General features: G+C 45.2%; 1 protein-coding gene across 3 annotated transcripts in view; it reads right to left on the bottom strand.

The window, feature by feature from the left end:
- Positions 1 to 19,259, bottom strand: part of MORC2 (MORC family CW-type zinc finger 2) — a 111,252-nt gene that overhangs the window by 38,211 nt on the left and 53,782 nt on the right. For all 3 annotated transcript variants that reach the window (XM_006028088.3, XM_006028089.3, XM_025209444.1), the window contains 6 exons: positions 9,858 to 9,998; positions 9,033 to 9,187; positions 8,742 to 8,870; positions 7,361 to 7,466; positions 1,493 to 1,625; positions 70 to 144 (listed from right to left, as the gene is read on the bottom strand). In XM_006028088.3, coding sequence (XP_006028150.1) covers positions 70 to 144; positions 1,493 to 1,625; positions 7,361 to 7,466; positions 8,742 to 8,870; positions 9,033 to 9,187; positions 9,858 to 9,998 — 739 coding nt within the window. The remainder of the gene's footprint in view (positions 1 to 69; positions 145 to 1,492; positions 1,626 to 7,360; positions 7,467 to 8,741; positions 8,871 to 9,032; positions 9,188 to 9,857; positions 9,999 to 19,259) is intronic.

Genomic DNA, 19,259 nt, shown 5'->3' with positions numbered 1-19,259 from the left:
CTTGCAGAATTGTTCAGGATGCCACAGCAGAATACAGGACAGTAGCAGCACTGGAGCTTTGGTACTTACTTCCACCACAGGCCGTGTGGTCACCTCCAAAGGCAGTTTCTTTAGATCAGCTTGGGACCGGACTGGAGTAGTTTTCTACAGTAAAAACAGTTTGATAGGTCATTTTCAAAGCTGTTAAGTGGGTATGGATAAACTTATCTTTTTAAGCACTTTAAAATGACGAGGGAGCACTGGCTTGAGCACGAGCACCAGCTAGCACCAGCACCAGCACCAGCAGGAGCCAGCGGTCCTTATGGCCACTGTGGTCCAGCCTTGCAGCCAGCTGAGAGGGTTGGGGGTGGAGTCACCAATAAGAAGGGAGCAGCTAAGATGACAGCCACCACCCCCCACAACCCAGCCACTGATTGGCTGAGGGCTGGGCATCATGTGGCTCCACTCCTTTCTGCCAATCAGCAAAAGGTAGGGTACCAAGGCCCCATGGCTAATCAATGGTGAGGGACAGGTTTACTCCGATAAGGCTGCAAAATCAGCTCCAAATCCCTTTTGCTCGCTGTGCATGATCCTGTAGCAACACAAGTTAGTGAAACTATCCGAAGTTGGAACACGAATGAAAGAGTTAAAGCTTCAGTGGCTTGCACAGCTACAGAATCATGCAGATTTTATAGCTCTACTGTAACAGTTATACAAGTTGTACGGTGTGATATACATCCAGCTCTTACATAGGTCTACCAGAGGCATCAGAGCCCCTTAACCCAGACCTAGGAAATAGGGGGCAGGGCCTGCCACTGAATTCCCAGGGGAGGGGTGGGGGGCTGCAATGGCTGCATCCAGGTCCAGAAGGGGCAATCAAGTATGATACCCCTAGTCTGTATAGTGTGCTTAGACTTTATTGTTATATATTAACACTGCAATGTATGATCAGCAGCACATAAGTGGATTCTGTTGGTTCATGCAGACAAGTGGCTCATCACCTCATCTAGAAAAAATGGCACATGGGAATGACTCAGTTGGAAAGATAGGATGTGGTCTGAGCTATCCAGATATACTTTCTTTACTAATATAACTAACCCTAATATAGCTATGTCAGAGCACACCAAGACAGACAGCTACCCAATGTCTGTCTTTGACCACAAAGAGGTCCTTTTGACCTCCTCCCCCATCCAATTTTGATCAGATCAGTGATTCTCAACCAGGGCCCCACAGCACCCTGGGATACTATGAAATCCTTTTAAAGGTGCCATGCAATATTAGCACTGTTATGTGTACAAACATCTACACGATTCACAAGATAAACCTAAAGATTTCAAATAGGAATCCAGTGTCAAAAACATTCTGATCTGTTGTGATCTTTCTGAGTTCTCTGCAACATGAGATTTGCTTTATGATTTTTCCCTAGTCAAAGAATAAGTGAAATCTCAGAGACGGCATTTTCTGAGGGGCACCTTCGGTCTAAAAAGGTTGAGAACCACAGCTCTAGATTCACCTGCAATGCCTCCAACTTCTCCTGATGCTGTCGGATCTTCTCTGTCAACTGTTTCTGCTTTTCCTCCTGTGACTTAGAGTCCTTCTTTAGTGTTCCCAGAGGTACCTTTTGCTTCTGCTCTGCAGTCTCACACCTATTACACAGACGAGGAAAACAGACAAGCTAAGTAAATGACCTAGAAGGACTTGGTAAAAGAGCAATACTGTCCGCAAGGAAATGTAGACATGACATTTCTTTCCTCTCTGGAATAACCTTAACCTCAGCAACAAAGATTTACAGATTTTATATAGGCAGACATGCACATACAATTCGTGGCTTAAGAATTTAATGGTTAATGATGCTGTCTTTAAAATAAACCCAATAACATTGGGAGCTTACTGTCATAAACCACCCAGAGAGCAACAGTTATGCAGGACAGTAGCATAGATCACTACTGCAGTTATACGGGCCTCTAGTTGCCAGTTCCCATGCTACTACTATTGACTGGAGAGCTCCCTCTGGCTACTCTTGTAAGCAAAGCCAAAGTCTTTCCCTAATCAGTTAGTTATTTTGTACCTGAAATTTCTCAGAAGTTCAAAGTGGTTAGCATTAATTTTTTTGTCTTACTTACTTGTTCAGCTCTAAAACAGAACATGATACTCTGCAAACTGACCTGGTACTTCTGTGTTTGATGTAGACTTTGTTTCTGAAGTACTCTGTGGTACTTCTATTAGCAGATTGAGGTGAAAAGGGCTATCTGCCACCAGACTGCTCTTGCATTGCATTTAGTGATGATTTTTTACTGCATACACTTTGTCTCTTGCACACATGCCAGACTCCAGTGTCAATAAAATTTGACTGGTATAGATGCATTTACCATGGTTTGCATCAGTGTTTGCAAGTTTTACAGGTTGAAATTCACTAAGAGCCTCTTTCGAACAGCTTACAAAAGAGACTGGTGAGTAATCCTCTTCTGTTAATAAACTGAAGCACAGGAATGAAGGAAAAAACCTCACATGCTGAGGCAGTTTCTCAGGTTAGTAGAAAATGAAAATAACCTATGATTGCACATGCATTTGGATTATCCACTACATGCAGACTCTCTTTGAATCTAGTGAGTCCAATGCAAACACATATCACTGACTTCTGTGAGCACATTTAGCTTCTCTGGTCGCTGGGCCAGCATGAAGCTATTGGGTTTTTTGGGCTTTTGAGTTTTCAGTACTTGCACCAAGACCTTTGTTACTTGAAACACTGATGGTAAAGCATTTGTAAGCCTTCTTGCCACCAGACAACTCAAGGAAAATAATCAGTTAAGAATGGACTTGTGAAAGTTTCCCATTCAAAGTAAAAGCAGAAGGCAGGGCATGTCATCTTAGAGACTAACTCATTCAGACAGGTATACACTTCTGTAGGTGACAGCCTAGTTGAGATGCACCAATACAATGGTCCATATCATATTGGCACCAATAAAAGGAAAACTGACATTATCAGCAATCAGTTTTTTTGGCTGATAATGTCACCAATAAATGCTGCATGCATCCATGCAACCGCAGCACAGTATGCAGGTGGCCAGGAATGCAGCCCCGGCAGCTTAGAGAGCACCATCCAGCCGGTAAGTCTGTGGGGGGAAAGGGATGTGAGGGAGGGGAAGGGGCATGGGGGGCACAGACTGAGGCTCCCACAGTGAGGGAGGGAGGGAGTGGGGCTAGGACAGGAGCAGGCGCTGCCCCACCGGGGCGGGGCAGGGGACAGCCACAGGCGGCTTGTCCAGCGGGTGGGCAGCTTCTGCCACTGTGCGCACCCCTGGGGGAGGCATGGGGGCATGTGCTCCCTGGATCTGTGCATGGGGCAAGGGCAGGTCCCTGCTGCAAGCTTGAGGCCAAGACTGTGCAGCACCACCGCCTGCCTAAGCACAGCCCTGGCCCAGCACCCCCCGCTGGGAAGAGGCCAGCGCAGCCTCCAGCCCCCCTCACCCCGCAGACAGATCCAGGGGGCACATGCACCCCATGCCTCCTCCAGGGGTGTGTGCAGTGGCAAGAGCCGCTCCCCCTCTCTCCACCCCTCCAGATGAGCAGCTCCAGCCCATGCCCTACCCCAGCTGAGCAGCCCCAGCCCCACTTCCTCCCTCAATGTGGCAGCTTCGATCTGCCCCCACATCCCCTCCACAACTTGCTCCTTCCACCAACAGACTTACCAGCCAGATGCTGCTCTCCAAGCTGCTGGGCTGCATATCGGCAATCGGACTAGTATCAGCCAATATAGATGGTTAATAAGCTACTGGTATGGTATTGGCCCAAAAAATCTATATTGGTGCACCCCCCTACAGCCTACTTCATCAGATTACAGTGACAAGAGGTATGTCTTACCCAGAAGCAGAGCTTACAGAGGTATCAATGCCTGTGGAATTTGGCAGCTTCAGTAACTATAGTATATTCAGTGTTCTGGAGATGAGAGCAGTTCTAGGTGCTTTAAAGCAGCATTTCTCAACCCATAGGTTGAATATATGAAAGGGTCGCAAACAAAATTAAAAAATGGATTCTCCTTTAACGGAGAAAAACGTGGGAAACCGTGGCTTTTCTCTTACAGGGCAGAGTTCCAGCCTGCGAGGGGCTGTTTGGAGCCCCTCCTACACCACACACCCACCCCCAGCCCCACACACTGGGGTCTGCGGCCAGGGGGCAGCAGGTTGGGATTGGTCATTGATGTTTACAAATGGGTCCTGGTACAAAAAAGGTTGAGAACCACTGCTCTAAAGACATTTAAAGACCTGCTACTCTAAAGGGTGCTCTCCTTCCACACTAACTCTCATGGAAAACATCAGACAAATATATTGCATATTAGGAAAAACACTACAGCCTCTTACTGGCCTAGACAAGCTAGTTCTTAATTCCCATACTAGGAAAATAAGTAGGTCAGAATTAAGAACCAGCACCCTACGCCAGAGAGAGGCTGTTGTGGTGTTGGACTGCTGAATTCTTTCCAGGAATTTTACTCTCTCTGTCACTAGTTAAAAAGCATATAGTGCTTCCCCAGTGCGGGTACAGCTTGTTTGCTAGAACAGTTTCTTATCAGATGTCTTTAAAGAATGGGAATTACTGTATAGGTAAGTAATTTTCACTTCTTCAGAAAAATTGTATCATCAGAATTACTGTAATTCTCACTCTTCAAAGACATCTGAAAGAACTCTACTACCGACCTATAATTTCCATCTCTAGAAAGTGAATTTGTTTTTAAGAGTGCATCTGTATGTGTTATTGTGGAAGCACCAAGCTCCATGGTTAAGACTGAGTTCCACTTTACATTTCAAGTGGGGACTCTACCTCTATTTTTATAAGAAAGGAAGCTTATCCTTCCCAAATTATAGAGCTTGTTACAAGCATCAAAAGAATTAGGACTGCTACCTTAAAACATTTAGCATTGGCCCAGCCCAATAACACTCTACTTACAAATTCCCCCTCAAATAAAAATTACTATAGAGGGTGATAGCAGGAAGGTCACCCCAGATGAGGGACTCCCCCTAAAAGAATAGCATAAAAAAAAGCTGGGAGTTAGACAGAGTTAATACTGTACAGGTGGTGACATCAGCGCTTCTCTGGTAGACCTACTGTCTATGGAACCTAAGATTTCATTTTAGTTGTGGTTTAAAAATTAAGTCTTTATGATAGCAGAGAATGTCTTCAGAACATGAACCAATACACTGCTCCCTCCCTAATTTTACAGACAGTCATGCTCTAAAACAGGGCAGGCAATTATTTCAGATAGAGGACTGCTTAATGAGTTTTGGTGAGCTGTCAAGGGCTACATGGATAGCCCCACTCCTTTAATGCTGCCCTGCCCCCTGGTTGCCATCTTGGGACTGGAAGTCCCAACCCCTAACCCCTGACCTTTGCCATGGGAAGTCCCTCCCCTTGTCCCCCAGAAATGTTCCTTTTGGAAGGGCAGGGTTGCCGTCTTAGAACCAGAAAAAAACCATATCATACACTAAAAGTCAAACACCTACTATAACCCATTTTCATTTTATTACAAAAATATTTTTGTCATAATTTGTGTTTGCATAGTGTATACAGTGGTGACAGCATAATAACTCAAAAATAAATTCTTAGTCTTGTACATTGTGTGTGTGTATGGTTGGGTGTGGTGGGGCATGTATGATGGGGTGTTGGGGGTATGGGTGTATGTATATGGTAGGGTTTGGGCGTTGTGAAGGGGTTTGGCTATGTGGCGTTTGTGGGGTGTGAGGGTGGGACAGTGTGCCCCCCCCTTCGCCACACTCCGCCAGTGGTGCAGGAGCAGCAGCAGTCAGGGACACTCAGGGCACTCGTGCCCAGCCCAGGTGCTGGTGCCCAGTGGGGCACAGCTGCATCCAGGACTGCACATCACAGCAAGGAGCACAGTCTCTGCAGGCCTGTCTCTATCGCCAATACTCTCTGCACTTGCCAAGCATGGGAGGGAAAGCCCATGCGCTGGAGCCAGCTGCCTTCCCTGCCCCCCAGGGGAAGGTGCCCAGGGCTTCCCTCCCATGCTGCACAGCTCTGGTGGGGAAGGCAGCGAGCTCCAGCATGTGGGGCTTCCCTCCCATGCCATGCAAGTGCAGAGGCTACATGTATGTGGTGAGGAGTGCTGGCAATACAGACTGCCTGATGGAGGCTGTGCCCCTCACCGCAACGTGCAGCGCTGGCCAGAGTGCCCTGAGTGCCCCTGCCTTCTGCTGCTGCCACTGCCTGCCTGCTGGGGCTGCATGCCATGGAGAAGTGTGATGGAGGTCCCCACACCCCACTACAATCCCTCACACCCTGCCCAGCCAAGCTCTGCACTGCCGCCACCCCCCAGGGCACAGGCTCCACGCTGCCACCAGCCCCAGCCCCATGCTTCATGTTCCTGTTCAGCTGCAGCTGTATCCCCGCCTGTTTCCTACCTGCTGCCCAGAGCGATCTGGAGGCAGGGGAAGCCGAGCAGGGGTCCCCAGCAGCTGCAGAGATGGCAAAGCTGCTCCTGGCCAGGCCGGCCCTTCTGCCCACAAGGGTGAGAGCAAGGCACAATAGGGTAGGTTTGGAGGGGCAGGGTATACATGGGCACCTCCCTTCCACCCTTGTGGGCAGAAGCACTGGGCGGGGCACAATTTGTTAGTGGGCACTGTGGACCAGATTAAACTGTTTGCTGCCCCGGCTCTAAAACTATTCTTACACTGCAACTAGTGCATGAGGAAAACCTCATGTGCTAAGGCAGTTTCTCAGGCAAGTATAAAATGTCAAAGGTAGTGCAAAATAAGTCTATGACTGTATGACTGTAACTAAATGTGATTACGTTATAGGTAGGTATACCCATACTAACCTGGGCAGCAAGCATAAGGCAGGAGACTGTATAAGTCCATTACAGACTATGGTTATATATTCAGATCAACAGCCTCTGCTAAATTTGCATTGCCATGTCTTCATTACTCCAGCCAAGCTAGCTCATCTAAAATTAGTATGGACACGCCCTCACATACCTACAATTATATTTCTAACTGTAGTGTTGACCAAACCTGAAAGCAAGGTTCTTTGGGTAGATGTGATACCTTTTATTAGACCAACTAAATAGTTAAAACCTTGCATGTCTATGTCCTTAGACCAACATGGCTACAACCAACAACAAAACGTGAAGAAAGCTGATCATTTTTCCTATGCAGCCAATCGAGTATGTTAACAAACCAAGTTATGGTGTTTAATAGCAATTTCTTTAACTCTTTCACCACTGCTCATGAAACATCCTGATGCACTGAGCTTGTGGGTTTAGTTTACTGCACAGCACCATTATTCACTACATCAAATCTGTCCTAAAGGAGGCAGAGCTCAGAAAAACCAAGGGATATTAACACCAGTTTCCTACCATGGCCCACACACTTACCTATCCTGTTCAGGATCAGGGTTCATATTGCACACCCAACTATCAGGGTAATTCTTCTCCACGGAACTCAGCTGGAATGGGAGGGTCCGCCATTTCAGACACAGATCTGTTATATAAAACATACTATAGTCAGTGGCACAGATGAAATGACACAAAATGCAGCCCATTCCTGGTTTCACCGAAAGCCCATTTTACAACTAAACATCTGATGACTACTCAAGGCATCAGCCTGGTGACAAGCAGCCTCTCCAGCTACTGGAACACAGATTCATAGATGTTAGGGGCTGGGAGAGACCTTATAAGATCATCTTTCATCTCTCTCCAGAACATATCACTGTGTCAAACTTTTTTCTTTAAAAAACAAATCACTTGGGTGGAAGCCAAAAAGGGATATGACTCCTCAATGCACAGGGGTGCCCGAGTGAGAACACATCTAATATTATGGCTATTCTTACTCATTGCTCCCAAAGCTCCCAGAAAACCAGGTGAGGGAGGGAATTCTTTCCAGACCCTAAATCTGATCAGTTCAACCTTGGAGATGTGGTGAGAAAAATCACAGTGGCTGAAGTATGGTTCTGTTCTGGCTAACATACCATGAAAATTGCATGTGGCTGCATGGTCAGTCTGCACATACAGTTAGAAAAACATAATTTTGAAAAGCCAGTCCCCAAAATCTGCTTTCATCTCAGAGTTTGGCTGGTTCTTTCTCTGGCAATTATGCAAAAGCATGAGATTATGTAATTAAAACTTGGATAAAACATTAACAATGTATCAGGCAGGAGCCTACATTAGATCATTCAACAGGTTCCTAAATCAGGTACACAAGGGAGCAGTCAACTTGAGTAAGTAGTCATTTACTGTCACCTTTATATCACTGCACTTTAAGAACTGAGTCATTTAGTACCTCAACGTGTCTCTGGAATACAAGTGACTACGTAGGTTCTCTCTTCAATGCATTTTGAAAATGTAATATGTAATACTGATGTGACGATGAGACCACTTCAGCTTTTCAGATAACAATGCTATGCCCAACTTCTAGCAGCTATAACAATTTTTATCCCATGCTCTCCAAGGTCAACTAAAGAACCTCCTGCTTTACAGAATCTTCAGAGGAAATTCAGCTTGTAACAGAGAGGGGTCTCCCTCCTACACAATGAAAAAAATCAAGCAAGCACTGAAGGGGCATTTATAGGAGCAGAAGCCACTGTCAACTGTGTGCCAGAACTAAAAGGAAAATAGGATCTAGGGGTCTTCTTAGCAAATGCTGCCCACCCAAGACCTACTCCTCCCGTGCATAACAGAAATTATTGCCCCCCACATGCCATATGAAATAGGGGTCTCAGTCCTGGTCACCCTGCTATCTGTGTCAACATAAACACACCACACTGAATTGTAGTGGGAATTTCCATGGCTCTTCGGCGTTTATAGCGTAAATCACTAGATGGTGGTTGGTTCCAGTTTGCTGATAAATAACCAAATTCATCCCAGAACTTGATGATCCCCCTCTGGGCTAGAAGGAAAAACAAAAACAAAATAACAAGATTCAGCAGGTTGTCATTACCACCACTATTACCACCTTATGCTTCATCTCTGGCAAACGTTTCCCTCTGCCCTGTATATCCACCAAGATTCCCATCCCACCTGTACCTGTGAAGTTATGAAGCCTCATTACCTATGGCAACATCCTTCCAATATTGTGCCAAGTGCTCCCCCATTGCCTTCAGCAAGTGTCGATACTCCTTTGCATCAGCAAAGTCCTGTTTATTGTGTGTGGGCTCCAAAACCAAGTAGGGTACATCCACCACTCCCAGCACTCCACCACATGCCCTAGGAGGTGAAAAACACACCATGACACACTGCTTGACTGCTAAAATCCACAAAGTTACCTGTCCAAATCAGAAGTATTAGAAACAGCTATCATCAATCATACACTGCAACTTTAGTTTGTCTATTTAACACATAGCCCATTTAGCAGAATTCGAAACAGTGAAACCATGCTGCTATTTTTTCAGTGTTAATGTAAGATCAGCTCTCTAAATCCCAGAGATTTGGGATGCATTCTGAGGAATCATCTAAAGACAAATAACCTGTTTTACTAGCGGTCCACAGAAAAGATTCCTTGTTTTAAATGCTGCGTTTTCTCTTCACCTCAGTAGACTACCTTATTTACCCTTTCCCCAAAGATTAATAATGGTTGATTATAATCTTTCAATTCTGCTGGCTATTTAAGGCCCCCAGTACCAAATGCTGACATAAAGCAGAAAAAAGTATGCCACTGCAAAGTGAACATTCATCTCTGTGCAAAAGTTAATCTTAATTGAGGAATCTTTAAATTATATATGTCCCATTTAACAAACCCAGATTCTGATTGTGTATGAAACTGAAATAATTGAAATCTTGGATTCCTGTGGAAGACCATGTTCCCCATAGGCAGCCTGCCCTGCTGTACCATGCCAACAAGCAAACAACTCTCTGAAGATTTCTGAAAGTAACTCACATGCCACCCTCCAGCTGTGGGCCCACCTTCTCATACATCTTAATCAGACGACTGCAGTTATAGATAAACATGCCATCCAAATCCCGTTGCTCAATATTCACTCCAAAAATGAAGTTCAACTCTTTAGGCTCTTTCAGTGCCCTGAAACAGATACAGACAGTTAAGAATTAAAGAGCTGCTGTGGAAGAGAAAGAAGGAAAAGATATAACAATGAACAATAATACTATACCTAAACTTTAAGAACTTGCAGAAAAGCCAGCATAGATAAAAAAAATCAACAATTTTAAAAAAATAAAACCACAATTTTTTATTTAAATCAGATGTTTTGATTTAATAGGGGTTTTTTGTTAAGATGCTTTAAAAAAAATAAACCTACACAAAGATAGTTTTAATGTAAGATATGTTAAAGATCAAAGATATCTTTGAGACAATATATTCATGTAACCTTTTTAGAAAAGTTTTATAAATAGGTTACAACAGGTCATGGACTATATTAGGGGCCCAATCTTATGGGGCTCCCAGAGGCTGCTCTATAGATTAGTAAAGATTAAAGAAAACCATTCTACCCAATGGGACTCAGTGCTCAGTCTAGAAGATCCCATTAAGCACCTCTGTGATGCTTAGTTTCAGTTCTCAAACTGTGGATTTGTCTCTCCAGAGATAACATCCTTGTTAACAGCAGTATATGGAGATGAAAGACAACAAACCAGATTACCTACCCATGAGCCCTACTGTCTCCCTACAAGTTTGTGTATATAGAGTGAAGCCCAATCTCTCTCTAATATTGCAGTTTAAAGGAGTTAAAATGAATAGACAATTGTTGCAGGTGGAGTAGATCTGGGCAAGGAGGAGTCGTCTGGAGATAAATGCAAGGAGGGAGGGGCAGCAGAAATAAGAGAGAAACATTTCTTATAGGGAGGCGGTTAGACAGGCCAAAGCTACCATGGAGCTGAGGATGGCATCCTAAGTTAAGGATAACAAAAATTTGTTTTTTTAGATATATAGGGAGTAAAAGGGAGGCCCAGGGTGGAATAGGACCTCTACTAAATGGGCATAAGCAATTGGTGATGGAGAGGGGGGACAAGGCTGAACTCCTCAATGAGTTCTTTGCCTCAGTGTTCCTAAGCGAGGGGCAAGACAAGTCTCTCGCTGGGATTGTAGAGAGGCAGCAGCAGGGCGCCAGACTACCAAGCGTAGACCCTGAGATGGTGCAGAGTCACTTGGAGGAACTGAATGCGTTTAAGTCGGCAGGCCCGGATGAGATCCATCTGAGGGTACTGAATGCACTGACTGACGTCAATGCACAGCCACTAGCGGGAATATCTGAACACTCATGGCACACGGGCCAGGTCCCGGAGGACTGAAAAAGGGCCAATGTGGTCCCCATTTTCAAGAAGGGGAGGAAGGAGGACCCAGGAAACTATAGGCCAGTCAGTCTCACCTCCATCCTTGGCAAAGTCTTCAAAAAAATTATCAAGGCTCACATTTGCGAGAGCCCGGCAGGAAAAATTATGCTGAGGGGAAACCAGCACAGGTTCGTAGCAAGTAGATCATGCCTGACTAATCTAGTCTCTTTTTATGACCAGGTTACAAAACACCTGGACGCAGGAGTAGGGGTAGACGTCATTTACTTAGACTTCAGGAAGGCCTTCGATACAGTATCCCACATCATACTGGTGAACAAGTTAAGAGGCTGTGACTTGGATGACTGCACGGTCCGGTGGGTGGCGAATTGGTTAGAGGGTCACACCCAGAGAGTCGTAGTGGATGGGTCGGTATCGACCTGGAAGGGTGTGGGCAGTGGGGTCCCACAGGGCTCGGTCCTTGGACCGATACTCTTCAATGTCTTCATCAGCGACTTGGACGAGGGAGTGAAGTGTACTCTGTCCAAGTTTGCGGATGACACAAAACTGTGGGGAGAAGTGGACACACCGGAGGGCAGGGAACAACTACAAGCAGACCTGGACAGGTTGGACAAATGGGCAGAAAACAACAGAATGCAATTCAACAAGGAGAAATGCAAAGTGCTGCACCTAGGGAGGAAAAATGTATACCTACTGCAGCATACCTACTGCCTAGGAAATGACCTGCTTGGTGACATGGAAGCAGAAAGGGATCTTGGAGTCCTAGTGGACTCCAAGATGAACATGAGTCGGCAGTGTGACGAAGTCATCAGAAAAGCTAATGGCACTTTATCGTGCATCAGCAGATGCATGACAAACAGAACCAAGGAGGTGATACTTCCCCTCTATCGGGCGCTGGTCAGACCGCAGTTGGAGTACTGCGTGCAATTTTGGGTGCCGCACTTCAAGAGGGATGTGAATAACCTGGAGAGGGTCCAGAGAAGGGCCACTTATATAGTTAAGGGCTTGCAGGCCAAGCCCTATGAGGAGAGACTAGGGCACCTGGACCTCTTCAGCCTCCGCAAGAGACGGTTGAGAGGCGCCCTTGTAGCTGCCTATAAGTTCATCATGGGGGCACAGAAGGGAATTGGTGAGGTTTTACTCACCAAGGCGCCCCTGGGGGTTACAAGAAATAATGGCCACAAGCTAGCAGAGAGCAGATTTAGACTGGACATTAGGAAGAACTTCTTCACAGTTAGAGTGGCCAAAGTCTGGAATGGGCTCCCAAGGGAGGTGGTGCTCTCCCCTACCCCTGGGGGTGTGCAAGAGGAGGTTAGATAGGCATCTAGCTGGGGCCATCTAGACCCAGCCCTCTTTCCTGCCTATGCAGGGGGTCGGACTCAATGATCTATTGAGGTCCCTTCCGACCCTAATGTCTATGAATCTATTAATTTTGCACAGAATATTCCAGAAGCCTTGAGGGATAAGTTTCTAGGTATAACCTCTGCATTTATTTGAGATCTAGCAATGGAATTATATGGTCGAAGGGAAAATCTATCAAGGCAGCAGGCTTGCCAGGCCATAACAGAGACCCTATTTGGGAACATTTTAATGAAATTCCTCTATTTGTGGGTAAGACAGTCATGCATACAAAATGCAAGCAGTGCAACAAAGAAAATCAAGGCTTGGTTGCCCAAAATGAAACAACATCATGAGAAGCACTCCTTCTCAGGAGGAAGCTGTTTTGAAGGCAATAAATGAAACATGTCTGAACATGCAGGATCTCCAGGTCAGTAGACTTCCTCATTTCATACTTCTTCCTTAAGGACTGCCTGCCTGCCTTGTCCATATCTTTAGGGTGGACATTTGGACTACTTGAATTCTCATTAAAATGCTTGAACAAAACTATAGTTATGACTTTATGGGACTACCATATTTTTAATGCTGTTGTGATATAAAATAATGGCTGAAACAGGCAGACCTTCCTTTTATAGTTTTACTTCTAAAGTAGTACTGAGTGTAATGTGTCACTGCTAAATGAGCAGTACTGTAATGACTGCATTGACTTTTTTTGTTGAGGATGGATCCTCCTGAACATACAAGATTCTGACTATCCATCTTCAACATCATCATCATCACTGTCTATAGTTTCAGAGTTATCTGTTAATGATACCAGTGTTTCAGTCAAATATGTCATCTATCCCCTGTAGCAAAAAGAAAAAAAATCTCTATCATCCAGAAAGGACCATAGATAAGTTTGTAGTAAGAATAAGAGCAGATTACAGCAAGAGATAACTGATGAAAAAATTGCTGGGTTTGTTTATGCAACAAACTCTCCTTTCCTGTGCTCTTGAAATGACCACAGGAGGTCACCCACATTTCACATCCATAGAGGAGAGTGGGGATGATGACTGAATTGCAGACCTAGATTTTGATCTCTTTCAGGAAACTGCACTGAATAAAAACACACCAAAGCAATTTCCCAAAGGAGGCACACTTGTGCACTAGATCCGGTGCTAAATCTCAATGTTCACTCTCTGAAAAAGGTAGCTACCAAGATAGGTAGAAGTGCTCGACTATTGCCAGGGTTCTTTCCCTCAATGGTAATTTGCAGCATGGGGTCACATTCGTCGCCCAGGGTAGGCTAATAAAGCACTTTAGTCTTCCCAATGCTGAGAGGGAAGCCCAAAGCTCAGTAGACTTCTCCGAAAAGATCCAGTGTGGTTTGGAGGTTTTTTTTAGTGTATGCAAGGACAGTCAAGTTGTCAGCATATTAAAGGTCAAGAATAGCTGTTTTGAGGACTTTGGTTTTTGACTGAAAACATCCCAGATTGAAGAGCTCTCCCTCCATTCAGCATTCAATGGCACTTCTGAAAGGTAGGTGGTCCTTAACGAGAACCAGGATGACTGTAAAAAAAACTGAGAACAGAGTTGGGGGGAGGACACATCGTGGCTTGACCCAAATTCAGATGACAAACAGATTACTCTCTGATCCACTACATAGAATGGGTGCAGTCATCTGGCTGGGGAGAAGCCTCTGGACCTTGATGTACTTTACTGGACATCCAAATCTAGCCAGTGCTTTCCACAAGGCTTTGCAACTGATGGAAGCAAAGGCCTTAGTGAGGTCAATGAAGGCCAAAGACAGGTTCTGATGCTGTTCCCAACACTTTTCTTGGACCTGGTAGGCAACAACGATCATGTCAATTGCCCCATAGAATGATCTGAAACCACATGGAGATACCAGCACAATTTTCTTAGCAAGAGACAGAAGATGGTTCAGGAGGATGTGGGCAAGGATTTTCCATGCTGTGGAAAGAAAGGAGGGAGGTACCTCAATAGTCCCCACACAGAGACTTATCTCTTCTTGAAGACACAATGTTAGCATTCCTCATGTCCCCAGGGATCTCCTTGTTAGAGATGCACCGATATACTGGTCCATATCATATCAGCACCAATAAAAATGTCAAAAATTGACATTATCGGCAATTGGCTTTTTTTGGTTGATGTGGCCGATAATGCCACCAATAAATGCCACGTGCATGTGCACAACCACAACATGCACATGGCAAGGAATTCAGCCCAACAGCTTGAAGAGCAGTATCTGACCAGTAAGTCTGTTGTGGGGAAAGAGGCACTGGGAGGGGAGGGGGTGATCAAGGTCCCCACAGTAAGGGAGGGAGTGGGGCTGGGGCAGGGACAGGCAGCTGCCCAGCTGGGGCAGGGGATGGGGAAGTAAAGAGGGGGCATCACTCCCGCCACTGCGTACACCCCCAGGGGAGGTATGGGGGGCATGTGCCCCGCAGATTTGTGCGTGGGGTAAGTGTAGGCTGCGGGATGGGGCCAGGGGCTGCGCCGACCTCTTCCCAGTGGGAGGGTTGGGCTAGAGTTGCACTCAGGGTGGGTGGGGGTGGGGTAGGTGGTGGCACTGGGAGGGGGGCTACGGAATGGGCTGCAGCCACCCCAAAATTCGCCGTAACCCTCCCATGGCTGCCCCTCCCAGTGCTGCCATTGTCTGCCACCTCTGCTCTGAGTGCAGCCCTGGCCCAGCCCCCATGCCGGGAAGAGGTTGGCGCAGCACCTGGCCCTGGCCTTCAGAGGGAAGCATGCTTTTGCCTTGCACAAATCTTGGGGGCACATGCCCCCCAGCCTCCCCCAGGAGATGCCCCCCTCCCCCACCCCCACATGAGCCGCACATAGCTCCGTCCTGCGCCCTGCTCCATCCCAAGTGGGCAGTGCCTGTGCCTGCCCCAGCCCTACTCACTCCATCATGGGGGCCTCAATCCGCCCCCCATGTCCCTTCTTTCCCCCACGCTTCTTCCTTCTCCCTCCCCTCCCACCCCCTGACTTCAGAGAAGCAGAAGCAGGCCAAACAGAACATGGCTGTGTCAGGACAGCCCTCAATTGCACACCTGCCATGAACAGTAATGTTCAATGGGGCCCCTCAATTATGAAGAATCATGAAGGGGATGGACAAAGTGAATAGGGAACTGTTATTCACCAAATTCCAGAATACTAAAACTAGGGGGCACACACTGAAATTAGGAGGAGACATGTTTAACACTAACAAGAGAAAATACTTTTTAACACAGGATGTAGTTGACTTGTGGAATTCATTACTAGAAATTGTAGACAGATAGTAAGTATAGCCAGGTTCAAAAAGGAACTAGACCAATTCATGGATGACAGATCTATGAATAGCTTTTGAACAGAACATTTAGAGCTCCTTCCTCTAGCATCTCTAAACCAATAACAGCGGATGTCAGGGAGGGTAATGGACAGGAGAGAGATCTCTTCACATCTATTTGGTTCAATCTTCTTCCAGTATCTATTTTTGTCACTGTCGGAGACAGGGTAGAGAGCTACGTAGACTGTCTGTCTAACCTGGTATGGCACTTACGTTCTTGTATCTAAATCACTAATGGTGGATGCCAACGAGGGTAATGAACAAGGAACAGATCACTCCAGATCAATGGTTCTCAACCTTTTTTAGGCTCCTAATACCCCTCTAACTCCTGTGAATTGACCAGTACCCCAACCCAGTAACTGATTTATTGAAACACTCAACTCCTGAGAGATGAGGGGGTCAGAGTTCCCCACAGAGCAGCAGGGCAGGGACAATCATGAGCTTATTCCTTGCACTGGAACCAGGCACAGATGAGCCTGTGCTTAATTCCTTCCATGCAGGAGAGGGCTGGGGAGGGGAGAAAGAGGTATGAGTACTTAACTCCTTACAGGGGTCCGGCAGGGACAAATGTGACCTCCTTGCATCAGAGCAAGAGACAAGGTGCTTACCTCCTTGAACAGTGGCTGGACAGGGAGAAGCAAGTGCTTATCTCATCTCCTCACAGCATCCCTATTGAGAACTACTACTCTAGATACATCCGGTTAAATGCTCTCCCTCTTAAAGCATTCACTCCTGCCACTACTGGACACAGGATACTAGGCTAGATGGACCACTGGTCTGATTCAGCATGGTACTTCTTATATTCCTGATATTCCATGACAGGCCCAACCCCCCACTAAGCACACCCCCTAATTCCCTGGCCTACTATGGTAGCATGGTGGGCTAAATGGAGCAGCTCTGTGGGCTGGATTCAGCCCATGGGCGGTATGTTTAGCACCCATGCTTTAAATTATAAGCATGAAATGTCTCTCACAAAAATAATCATTTGCAGTTTTGAGATGGTCTGTTTTACTATGTTCAAAAGTTTTACATCCTGATAAATGGATTTGTTTGGTGTACATTTTCTATTATCACTGAAAGTCTCATATTCGTGGACATAGCCAAACTGAGAGAAGATAAAGGGATGTGTTTAGCCACAGTGCTCTGCTTCAGTGTCTGCCTGCCTCCAAAATTATGCAGTATGATTTTTATATTACATGTTTATTATATACACTGTATTTATACATTATAGTTTTTATAGCATTATCAATACTTGAATCCATTAAATACTGCAGAGGTTCTGTTTCTGGAGGTTCAAGACTGCCCAATCAGTCCCAAAACACAGTTGAGTGGCTAAGTAATAAGAACAGAGGCTGGGGTGGGAATCTCCGCGTTGCTTTAGCAACTGTTTTACTGTGTTATAATCATCTTGTTCTAGGCCACGGCAATCCAAAAGCCCATTTTCTTAGAGGGAGCAAACTTTATCTAGTGTTGTCTGATCATTTATTTTGCAAGTCAGGTCTATTTTTCTCCTTATGGAACATTCTTAGGCAGGTTTCAACTGAATCAGCTTACATTCTGTTTTACCCCAAGTGGTTTTTAATCCTGAACATTTACTGAATGCAGCCAATAATATGAATAATGAGTAAGTGTTAGGATGATATAGAAACAAGTAATATACACAGAGTTTTGTTTTGGTGTCTAACCTTTTCAGTCAAATCCTTGTGATTTGAGAACTTACAAAGATTTGAATTACTATGGCAAAGTACATGAGATAAAAGACTCACTTCTACATGATGTTTCCCTGCTACACGTGCAAATTAAAATTTGATAGCAACCAGCTACAAAGTTAGTACACATTTTTGAGGTCTAACTTTATAGCTGGTTGGAGCTTTCTATGGCATGATAGCAGAGATGCGGGGCGGAAAATTTTCCAAGTGCTTTACTTTTCCGTGGAAATTTTTCCATTCCTAAAAATCCATTGTTTCATAAAATTCATAAGTACCAGTGAATGGATGCCAAAACAATATTAGGCAAGTATGGCAGTTTCAAAGTTGTAATTAAGGTTTTTCAGGTGATTATCCCTAGGAGTGTGCGAGAGAGTATATATATATGTTTTATAAATTTGTAAACAGGAGGGTAAATACACACACATAATCATCCAAACCAAAAATCAAATGATGAATTCACCTAATTGGCTGTGCAGGTCAAATCAAAACCAAAGCTAAAATTCTTACTTAATCTCAGACTTCAAGTGAAAGCAAAACCAAAACTAAAACTGATTAAATTTTGTTTCATTTTCAGTTCAGCAAACACGCAGAGCAGTGTCTCATTTCTTTTCTTGACTTGGGGAAGTTGGAAGTGTTTGCATAAAATATGTTAGTTTTTTGAGTGCTTTTGGTTTGAAGTAGTCATAATAATGCCTACCAACCTAATCCCTGAATTCTCCCCACACATTTAAGAGGAAAAAAAACCCTTTCTCCCTATTGATAGACTTTGATCTCCCAGTAATCAGCTACGTTTCTTCTGCTAATTGTTTGTCTGTTACCCCTGGAAATTTCTCCCCCAGCTCTCTCAGAACTGTTTTGTTTTACTATGCTGTGCTGGCTCTCAATGCTCAGACCATTCAAGCCCTATGGCTGGTCCAATCAAAGATACCATCCTAAGAAATCCTTACCTCTTGCATATTAACTACTACTTAGTTTGAAGAAACCTCAGATCTATTTTGGCTATGAATTATTCCACTCACTTCAGATGGGAGCTAAGTCAACAACAGCAATTAACGGTGTTCGCATTACGGTGTTTCACTGTACATGAACGTTTCCAACATAGGAGTCTGGAATTTCCCCAAATGGGAAGGGGGTTCAGTGGTATGGTTTCAGTGGTCCTTCTAAGTTCACCTTTTTATATTCCCTTCCTTCACTGGCAAGGTGGGTTTGATTTCAACAAATCAATTTAAATCACTGGTCAGGAAGCCTCGATTTAATCACTTTTTTCTACAAAAAGTGCATTCTTGTTTTTTTGATATCCTTTATTTGTTTAATTTCTTGAAACTTTGCACTGTTAGAGAAAGGTAAGGGCTTGACTGTGTGTACACAAACTTGCGGAGACAATAGGGCTAATGGGTGGGTAATCAGGTCTGTTATCTCCAGGGATCCTGGTTTTCCCCGATTTAAAAAATCACAAATTCTCTGATAGAAAACCCGAAATCCATGATTAAAATTAAAGGCCCTTCACACCCTCCCCCAGCCCTGATGGTGCCCCTCACTCCCCACAGACACACACCCAAGCAGGTAAAAGTGTGTTGGGGGAAGGGGTGGGGCGGGACAGAGGAAAGGGAAGGGGCTTGGGGGGGGAAGAGGAGGGGAGGAGAGGGGTCTGTGGCTGAGTCCA

Source organism: Alligator sinensis, unplaced genomic scaffold (genome assembly GCF_000455745.1).
Source record: "Alligator sinensis unplaced genomic scaffold, ASM45574v1 scaffold642_1, whole genome shotgun sequence".
NCBI lineage: Eukaryota > Metazoa > Chordata > Crocodylia > Alligatoridae > Alligator > Alligator sinensis.
This window is presented reverse-complemented; position numbering and strand designations above follow the sequence as displayed.